At 44.9% G+C, this 10,067-nt stretch overlaps 1 protein-coding gene across 1 annotated transcript; it reads right to left on the bottom strand.

The window, feature by feature from the left end:
- Positions 1 to 4,562: 4,562 nt before the first annotated feature.
- Positions 4,563 to 9,031, bottom strand: LOC127780330 (uncharacterized). The gene is made up of 3 exons (XM_052307230.1): positions 8,766 to 9,031; positions 5,354 to 7,577; positions 4,563 to 5,009 (listed from the first exon to the last, which is right to left on the bottom strand). Exons 1-3 carry the CDS (start codon positions 9,029 to 9,031, stop codon positions 4,563 to 4,565), a joined length of 2,937 nt encoding a protein of 978 aa, XP_052163190.1.
- Positions 9,032 to 10,067: the final 1,036 nt, after the last annotated feature.

Here is a 10,067-nt window from a genome sequence, read left to right as displayed (position 1 = left end):
AGAACGTTTAAGCTTGTTGATCATGCAATTATGATAAATTTACAGCTATATGTTCCCTTCTATGTAATAATACTATACCAATAGTCAAAAGTTCCAGAATTATATCTTACAAATTCACAATATAACTATCCCGCAGCAACGCGCGGGGTATCAACTAGTTTATACTATTATGGGACATAAAATTGCACGATTTTGCATAGTTTAGGGGTGAAGATTTCCGGTATTGTGACTAGGGATGTCATGCAAACTTGACGTAAAGTTGCGGGATAACAGGTGAACTTATTCCGCAGCATTACGAGCACAGCATAAGTGGGCTGTTATATGGGCCAGTGGCCTGGCCCGCTAGCCCTGGGTTCCCTTCCCCTTTGGTCGATCTCCCACAGAGGGGCAGACAGGCGCCAGCTCGGGCAGGGTACGCACGGCGCGCACCAGCGACGAGCAGCTCGTGCCTCGACGGCTGGCGGCGAGTCTTCCATCCATGGCTGGAAAATTGGCAATGGAAGGTACCCCGCTCCTTCTTGACTCCTCCGCAGTTGCTTCCTCCATCTCTTTTTCTGGGCACGGGCTGCGGTCGCCACCCTCCAGGGTTGCTCCTCAGCTGTTCGGTTAAATGCCTGAATGCACCACGCTGTTGCTATCAACAGGGAATGCAATGTTTACGTGCACAGTGCTCCACGCCTCCACCTCCATGGCTGTCAAGTTGAATTTCTGGGCATCATATTATTTTTGTGAAAATAGAGAAAAGTACGTTTTAATACTCCTTCGTCCATGAATCACCCAAAAGGGAACTCTTTGCTCTGGCCACAGAAGAAGAGAGAAAAATATTATACTCCATAAAATGTGCATTGCCATAGTAGAGCCTGTATATCTCAGCCATACTTGGAAAGGCTGGACTGCTCCTGCCTACTGAGTACTGACTTTGTGTTGCAAGGTACATCGAAACACTGAACAGAGTTACAACAACGAGAGAACACAAGGATGGACAGGGATCTAGCGGCCACTAAGAAGCCGCAGAAAGAGAAGGAAGCAAAGCCGAAGTGAAGATGTTCCTCCAAGCATCGGTGGAGCTTCTGGCGGAGTCGTTGAGGCGGAAACTCCACATAGACGATTCTTCTTTGCATGCTTTAAGCAGTCTTGTGGTGCATGGAGGCAAATTCTGAAAGACTACCTCATTTCTGTGTTTCCAGATTCTCCAGAAGCAAAGAAGGTAGAAGCATTTGTACTGCTCCGATGGAATGCAGCTGGGCGGCTGGATGAGGTTGAGAGCCTTCATAGAGGGAATGTTGGGGTTTGCATGAGTTAGGTCCCAAAAGGCCTTTGCCACCGAGCAGTGAAGGAAAAGGTGCTCCGCAGTCTCTGGAGCAATCTTGCAAATCTCGCAGACATCGGAGGGACTGATGTTTTTCTTTTTGAGATTCACCCTCGTTGGCAGTCTGTCTTTCGCGAGTAACCAAGCAAAGAACTGAACCCGGGGAGGGGCCTTGTTTTTCCAAACGAATTTCCAATTCGAACAGCAGGTTGGTCTTGAGTTTAGGATTCCATAAAGCTTTGAGCAGGAGAATGTATTTTGATTTGTTTGGAAGGTAAGTGATCTGCTGTCTTGTTCTGCGCTCGGCTGGAAGTTTTGAAGCAGCGTAGAGAGATGAGCCAAATCTTGTGAAGCAGCTGCTGTGAGCCTAGGCTGCCACAGGTGATCATATGAACTGAGCATTTCTTTTACTGACACAGAAGGCTTCAGGCAGTGGGAGAACAGCGCCGGCATTTTAGAAGCAAGAGGAATGTCGGAGATCCAAGTGTCGAACCAGAAAGAAGTTTTGTCTCCAGATCCAACGCAGCATTTTGTGTTAACTTGATATAGAGGCAGGAGTTTGGTTAGGCTACGGACGTGGGGTCCCAAATTTGAATCAGGGAGCAACTTGTCTTGAGGAATTTCATTCCACAGCCAGATGGTCCAAGGAGTAGAAGAGACGTGAAGCTTGTGCAGGTTTTCAACAGTAAACAGGAGTTTTGTTTAGCAAGGTCCTTAATTCCTAGGCCACCGAATTTTTTGTCAGTGCAGACTTCATCCCAGGATACCAAACATTTTGAACCAGAGCACAAATCATCACCGGTCCAAAGGAAGGCTCTTCTTCTTTTGTCAATCGCCGCAAATACTCCTTTCGGGAGCTCCATAGCCGCCATTGCGTAGGTAGGGAGAGATGATAGAATTGCATTAATGAGGATGATCCTGTCTGCGTAGTTCAGTAAGGAGGCCTGCCAGCTTGCAAGGAACCTGTCCACTCTCGAGATCACAGGAGCAAAGGCATCGAAGTTTGGCTTGGTTGTGGACAGCAGAAGTCCCAGATATGTCTGCGGGAAGTTTTCAAGTCTGCATCCCAGCACATTGGCAAGCTGGACTTGATCTTCAGGGGGGACATGAATGCACACCATGGTACTCTTGGAGTAGTTTATCTCCAGTCCAGTTGCAGAAGAAAAATCATCAAGAATCCGCTTGATAAGGGCGACATCCTGGGAGGAGGCTTTGCAGATTATTAATGTGTCGTCCGCATATTGAAGTGTGGAGGGAGTCATCTGCGGGTTGAGAGGATGTCGTAGCTGGCTTTTCCGGATGAGAGTTTGGAGCACATCAGCTACAATGATAAACAGATAAGGGGATAGAGGATCCCCCTGGCGAAGTCCTTGTTTGCAGGAGATCCAATTACCCGGCACACCATTTAGGATGATAGAGGATCTGGCAGAAGCGAGGAGCATTTTGATACAAGTGTTCCAAGAATCATTGAATCCTCTGCAGTATAGAATTTTGTGTAAACTGTCCCACTGGACTGAGTCAAAAGCTTTGGCGAAGTCTAATTTTAGGATCACCGCAGGGGCTTTTCTCTTATGACAGCACTGGACTAATTCTGTTGCATGAATGAAGGTTTCAGAAATATGCCTCCCCTTGAGAAAACCTGTCTGGTCTAGCTGGATAATGGAGCTTAATTCTTTCTGCAGTCTGAAACTGAGCACCTTTGAGATTATTTTAAGCGAGCAGTTCTGCAGGGCAATCGGCCTGAAGTTGCAAGGTGCAGGCGCCTTTCCTTGCTTTTTGGATGAGCACAATGTATGCCCTGTTGATCTTGTCCAGGTCAAGGTTGTTGTAGTAGAAATTATGCATCAGGTTGAGGACCTGAGGGAAAATAAGATTCCAGGCAGCCTGATAGAAACTAGGGCCTATTCCATCCGGACCTGGGGCACTGTCCTTGTCCATTTGCATCACAGCCAGCTTTATTTCTTCCAACTCGAAGAGCCCAGAGATATTATCTGAATTAATCTGGGGGTGGCCTGAATATAACTCCAGAAGATCAAAGTTCCAATGAGTTGCTTTACTGGCTCCCAAAGAGTCAGAAAAGAAGTTGTACAGAATCTGAGCTTTGGTTGAGTGATCGTATACAAAGTTGTTGTCCACCAGCAGCCCTCTGATTGCATTCTTTCTCATCTTTACAGAGGCATGAGCATGGAAGAATTTAGAGTTTGTTCCCATGAATTTGATCCACTTGACTTTTGCTCTTTCTTTCCAGAAAATCGATTCTTGCTGATTGAGATCAGAAAGTTTAAGTTGTAAAAGAGAGCGTAATTCCATCAGAGCTGAGGAGCAGGTGCCGAATTCCTCAAGGAAGTCAATGTAATCAATTACAAAGTTACAATCATTTCTGCAAGCCTGGATGAATCTGTGATCATGTTTCCAGATTTTTGCTCTCTGCCTTACCCTTCTGAGATTCAGATGGAGATCGCCCGCCGCTTCGGTATGTGGATCTGGGAGGGACCAGCGCGATAGAACGTAGGGAAGAAAGTCAGGATTCAGCAGGGCCGAGTTGTCAAATCTGAAGATCTTGCTTTTAGGGATTTTGGTTTGGATGGAAAGAAGGAGCGGGACGTGATCAGAGGTTGTTCTTGTTTGGGAAGTGAGGGAGCAATTGGGGAGCAGATCATTCCAGGCTAAGTTGAAGAAGACTCTGTCGATACGGGTAAGTGTGGGATTAAGTCGCTTGTTGGACCAGGTGAAGAGTCTGTCTGAGAGTGTAAGTTCGAGCAGGGAGAGATTCTCAAGAGTGTCGTTGAAAAGGGTGTAGTTGTGTTTGAATGAGGCTAATCGCTATGGCGAAAAACCCAGTTTGTAGGTGTCAAAATAAATCACAGGTTTTACGAATATAAACGGTGCCAAAGCTGGGACATGCTAGAACCTGGCATAGGGATTGCAGTCATCTCAAGCATCAATAATGTTGATTTGAGATGACACCAAGAGATCATAATTGGATAAATCGTCAGAAGCTAAATAGATTACAATGCAGGACTAATGTGGTACAATCACAATAACTTTTACTCATCTAATAAGATCATATGCACATTCACTTGTTTTACCGTGTGTTAGTAATAAGCATGGTCTTCTGACTCCAACACCAGCATTTTCTGTTTGTTCTTTTTGCATCACCACAGCATCAATGATAAATTTGTGGCATCTGGATTACAACGAACAATTCATTAACTCACTACAGTTGCAATTGCGAAATTATCTACATTATTTTTCAGTTGGAACTGCTGATGTCTTGCAAGCACTGGACACCCAACATTTCTTTTGCTCTATCCACAAGAGCAAAGAGAGGTGTTTTGTATTCCATGAAACCTGCGCCGCCCAAGAAAATCCAGTAGTTCTCACTCCTTGAGGGCATCTCTTCTACCATTGACAGTGCTTCCATCATCCGGAATTCATTGAAACAACTAGCATAGAGGGAATTGCACTCCATCATGTATATGGATTGCTCAAGTATCACCCTCCTGATCCCAGGACAATGAGCACCTGGGTTGATATTTGCATTGAGTGCATCAACTAGCCTCTTCACAAACCTTCGCTTAATTTGTCCACCCTCCAGTTCTTGGGCAAATTCTTCAGGAATAACTTTGCATATTTGTGAACTTAGGCCAATGAGGATCTCTAGTTCTGCCCCTTCTACATTCATTATTCTTTCCAACACCTGTAGTGGAAATAATATAATGTAGCATGAGTACTAGATGAGACACCACCTAGGCACCTAGCACTACGATAATTCAGCAAAGCACAGTACATTACACTCCAGTTTACTACTCCCTCCATCCCAAAATATAGCAACCTAGTACTAGACACCACGATATTTTGGGACAGAGGGAGTATTAAATATTTTTTTCAGATAATACTAGTAAATAAATGCCCCATTTAATAAATAAGGGTTGGTGAAATTTCATCAGACAGCATAAAGACAATATGCAAACAACAAAGAATATTATCCACCAGAAATATTGACTGCATCTATAATCTATTGCATGAAGTAGCAAGGCTCACCTCTCGCAAAGTGTGAGATAACTCTTTCAGGTTTAATTCTGTGAGCTTGGCTTGGGCGTGCTGGCACATACTACGCAACAAACTTGCTGCCACATATATGTACTTCTCATCAGGGATCAAGATCATATTTTTTAACTTATTAATGAGCTTTGGTTCCTTCATCATAACTAAGCAGTTATGCACATTATCCATTGCCAACATTGCCAGTGCTTGCCCAGCTACCTTTGGTAGAAAGCAATCAACATTTGTGCTAGAGGTTCCATCTGATTTGATGAATGCCTTCATCAGCCTGGTTATGAGCACCTGCATTTGCCCTATCTCCTGCCTTGTGTCACCATCAATGGCAAGGTTTCTAAGGATTCCAGCAACAAGTTTACTTAATTCATGATGGCTGCTAGTGTTTCCCAAGATATCTGCGAGGTTTCTTAATAGGAAGGGATGTTTTGATATCTTATACCTGAGTGCTATGCCAATTTCCCCTCCAATGCTTGTCAGCCTCTGCAACACCTTCACTGATGACTTCACCAGGACCCATTGTTGTGCCTCGCTAGTTGTTGTGTCACCTCTGAAGCTTGTGAATCCTATGATCTTCCAGATGAGGTTAGTTTCTCTATGAATTTCCACACAGTTATTTTCATCACCACTAGCAAGGTTGTTAACAATCGACATCCCCAGTGCAGGAAGAAGATCGTGGTCTGTCAACGGTTTCTCCTTGGGGATTGACCAGTACTCTGAAATCCGTTGCCAGGTTCTGATTACGAAGGATATACGTTCATTGATATGGGTTGATCGGGTTTGTGTCTCCAGCAAGTTATCAGTGTCCCCATGTCGCTCTTGAATTTGACATTGGTCATCAGCTGCATCATGCCTATCCTCTTGGCTTTCTGATGTATTGTGAATTGGGGCTTGCTTTCCCTCCTGTTCACCATCTACATCCAGAAGTGGGTTTCCCTTTTTCGGTTTGCCATGAATGTCTAGAAGTGAAGATACAAGCTGCACTGTCCCAGGAACAGTGATGACCCGGAGGCTCTTTGCAAGCTCTGCAGTGGCCTTCGCTGCATATAATCTGACTACTGTATGGTTTGGACTTGACCAGCCCAACATGCTGATTAATCTGGCCATTGTGTTGGTAGAGGTGGTGAGTTCTGATATGATCCGTTCCCTGGTTGGTTCCCTTTGAAGAAAAACGTGCAGCATCTGGACACTAGAGAGCTGCATCTTGGGTGAGTCTGAGTTGAGGGAATCCATTGCAAAGGTGATGAGGCTGATCTTCTTTGGAACAAGCACACCTCCTTCCATGTATTTCTCGAAGGCGTATGCGTAGTACAAATTGACAGATGCAATGCCCCACTGACCTCCAAATCCACTCTGGCGGATGAGAGATCTCCGAGGGATGAAGGAAAAGAACTCCAAGATACAAGCTGCAATGTAGAGTATCCCTTGGCCAAGCACCATCCCGTAGAAGATACTTAGAGATGGCACGAGGGTTTCATTCTCTCCATCTTTTTTCTTGTCAATTAGCCAATCAGCCCAGTGGTAGTACTGTGTTAGAAAGCGGAACAGCGGGAGCAAGACACGGATTGTCGCTGCTGGGATCTGCAGGTTGCCGCATGACACTAATAGTACCAGAGCAAATGCTTCCAACATGATGAGCGCATCTCGATTGTATTTATCAACCATAAGCAAAGGCATAATGATTGAGGCAATCATGCACAGTTTCAGAATAATCTGGCACCAAAACTCACGTTTTCTGCCTAGAGTACCATTTAGTAGCTTGATTATACTCAGGAACCGGAACCTGCTGATTGTCACGAGGAGCACAACTACAAGCAGCACTACATACGCTATCGTCCATTTGGGCATTGAGGCATCGGTAAAGAGTTTGTTCGTCTGAGAATTAACATAGAGTCGTAGTACAAAGGGACCCAGCAATAGGATTGCAACCATGGGGCTCCATAACGATATCGCACGGCGTATCGGATAGCTTGTGTGTAGTCTTGATGCCGCTGAACATACAAACTGGACAATTGCTAGGAGTAACATCACCCCAAGAAACCATAACGGGTTCATGAAGTAAGGAATGTAGTTCCGGAGAACCGTGCAGAGCATAGCATTGGAAATACATGCGACCATGATCAATCCATTCCAGCCAGCAGCAGGTCTGAAGGCACCTCTCGTGCGGAAGAACAATTGGTAATCGAGCCTATTGCTGCGGCTGAACATCCTGTATTATGTATAAGGTAATGCAATTAATAAAACTAGTAATTCAAATTGAAAATAACTATGGGATTGTCCCGCGCGAATCGGGCGGTGCTAGATTTTAAAAGCAAAATTGAACTTCCCCAAAGCGACTTCTCCGGCGAGATCGCCTGTTGCTCAACAATGTCTACACATTTGTGATCACTAGCTCGTGTGATTCTTTGTAGCTTCCTAGCGCATATGTCCTTGATGGGAACTTCCTGGACAGGCTCCGTATCCATGGCCACCATGGAGGTGGTAAGAGAGTATCTCCAGCAGAGACGCTAAACACATGCCCTAAATGATGCTAGTAGGGGTTGAAGCTAAAATAGAAAGTCCAGCAGAATCTCCGCTAAAGACCCTCAAATCCCCTCCCAACACAATAGAGCAGGACATCTGGCAGGGAACACAACGTAGGAATAGGGAAACCTCATCCGACAAAGCCCACAATAACCGGAACCAATACAGGCGAGACGAGCTTAATTATATATGGGCGCGAGTGCGCGACTAAAGAGTGCAGGTGCACCAGTCAGTCTCAATATCCAAAGGAGATAGATCGAATTAGAGTTTTCCTATGGTACACCTTATATACTTCCTCTGTCTCAAAGAAGTGGATGTTTCACCGCCCTAGTGTTGTCTTAAAAGATACTCACTCTGTCCTAAAAAAAATGAATCTAGTACTGGATGTAACACATTCTAGTGTCCAGATTCATAGTACTAGGATGTCTCGACATTCAGACATCCTAGTATTACATATCCTAGTATTAGGTTGGTTTTTTATGGGACGGAGGGAGTATGTCGTTTTAGCGATTTACATAGAAGTGGTGGGACCAGTCTATTCCGTGAAACCAGAACATATGAAGTTTTTTTTCTCTACTGTGATCTTATCATCTCGCGTTGATTCAGTCACCCCCACCCCGTCAACTCCTTTGTCGCTCGCCCCCTCCCACTAAGCCGATCCCCAATCTCCGTCGGCCCCCACAATCACCGCTTATTCAAATGATAACTGAATCAAATAAATGGGGTAACTTGGTCATTTGCACTGCTCACTAATTTGGGTCAGAAATCTGAAAGCTTCAGTTTTTTTTTTTTGGACGGAGAGGGTATTAATTAATGAGACGTACTGGGTTGTCTATGGACTATGAAGAGAGCATGCATATGTATCGGTGCATACCTTGTAGCTTCTATGAAGACTATGACCGTCGCGTAATAGAAATCGTCGTAGGAGCGGAGCATCGTCAGGTAGCCGCCTAGCAGGACGACGGTAGCCCAGGTGAAGACCAGAGAGCCGAGGGCGTTGCCCGTCCTCTCCATCAGCGCCACCACGCGAACGAAGCAGTTCACCCACTTCTCCGGCGCGGCTACCCGCCGCCCTCGCCGGTCACCGCCTTGCGCCGGCGGCATTTGGACGCGGTGTTCTCCGCCGGCGATGTCCGCCATTGATCCCACACCACACTTGACCTGACCTGACCCAACTCAAAGGGGGCATCTATGGACAATCTATATATGACGGAAACCATGTGAGCTTGTCAGAAATTAATACATGTTCATTTGGACTGGGCGTCCAATTAAAAATTTAAGGTTTCAGCTGCCTGTCTGCTGTCAGTCATTAAGCGCAAAAGTGTAGGAGGTTTCACGCTTGTTTTTTGTTGTTTGGCGACCATGCCGTTCACGCCTTCAGCCATTAATTAGGATCAATTAATTTATCCCAAAGTGCATTGCAAACTTTGCAAAAGTTATGGGAGCTCGTGGAATATTAAGATCCTGATCACGCCGGAGTTTGGATATCTTGCGTGATGTTTGCATCGATGCATGGCAGTATTCTACTCCCTCCGTCACAAATTATAAGGTCTATATTTTTTTTACACGATCTTTAATGAAATACTTTGACCATTAATTTATTTTATGTCATGTTCCTAACAAATATGAAATTAGCTTCACATAAAAGTACTTTAAAAGATGATTTTAGTGATATAACTTGCATAATACTTAGCATATAGGTTAGTACGATTATTAGTCAAAAGTTACCGAGTTTGATTTTCTTTAAAAAGAGGGCGTCATATAATTTGGGACGGAGGGAGTAGGAAGGTAACCTATGCTGAAAGCTAAAATGAGGTAAGAAGGGCAGGCATTGGATATTTGGATCTGTCCAATGATGCACATAACTCTTTTATCGCTAGAGGTGAGGGCTGAGGCCTGAGGGTATACCTGATTTTGATTCAACTAAATGTTGCTTTTTTTTTTAGCACCAATTAAATGACAGCGCGACTGCTTGCACTTTCCCTACTTGGTTAACAAGGCCAACCGCAGCCAATCCACACTTCCTCGCTAGGCATGCAGCTCCATCCTTGTGAAGGATAAAGGCACACAATATCCCTAATATGATATATGCAGTACTGTAGCAGAGGATAGCAGGCATAAGGATGTGTTCTTTATTCCCTCTTTCCAACTTCTACTTTCTCTTTTTCACACGCAC

This window comes from Oryza glaberrima, chromosome 7, assembly GCF_000147395.1.
Source record: "Oryza glaberrima chromosome 7, OglaRS2, whole genome shotgun sequence".
Classification (NCBI taxonomy): domain Eukaryota; kingdom Viridiplantae; phylum Streptophyta; class Magnoliopsida; order Poales; family Poaceae; genus Oryza; species Oryza glaberrima.
The sequence above is the reverse complement of the archived record's forward strand: the minus strand, read 5'-3'. Positions and strand labels throughout refer to the sequence as shown.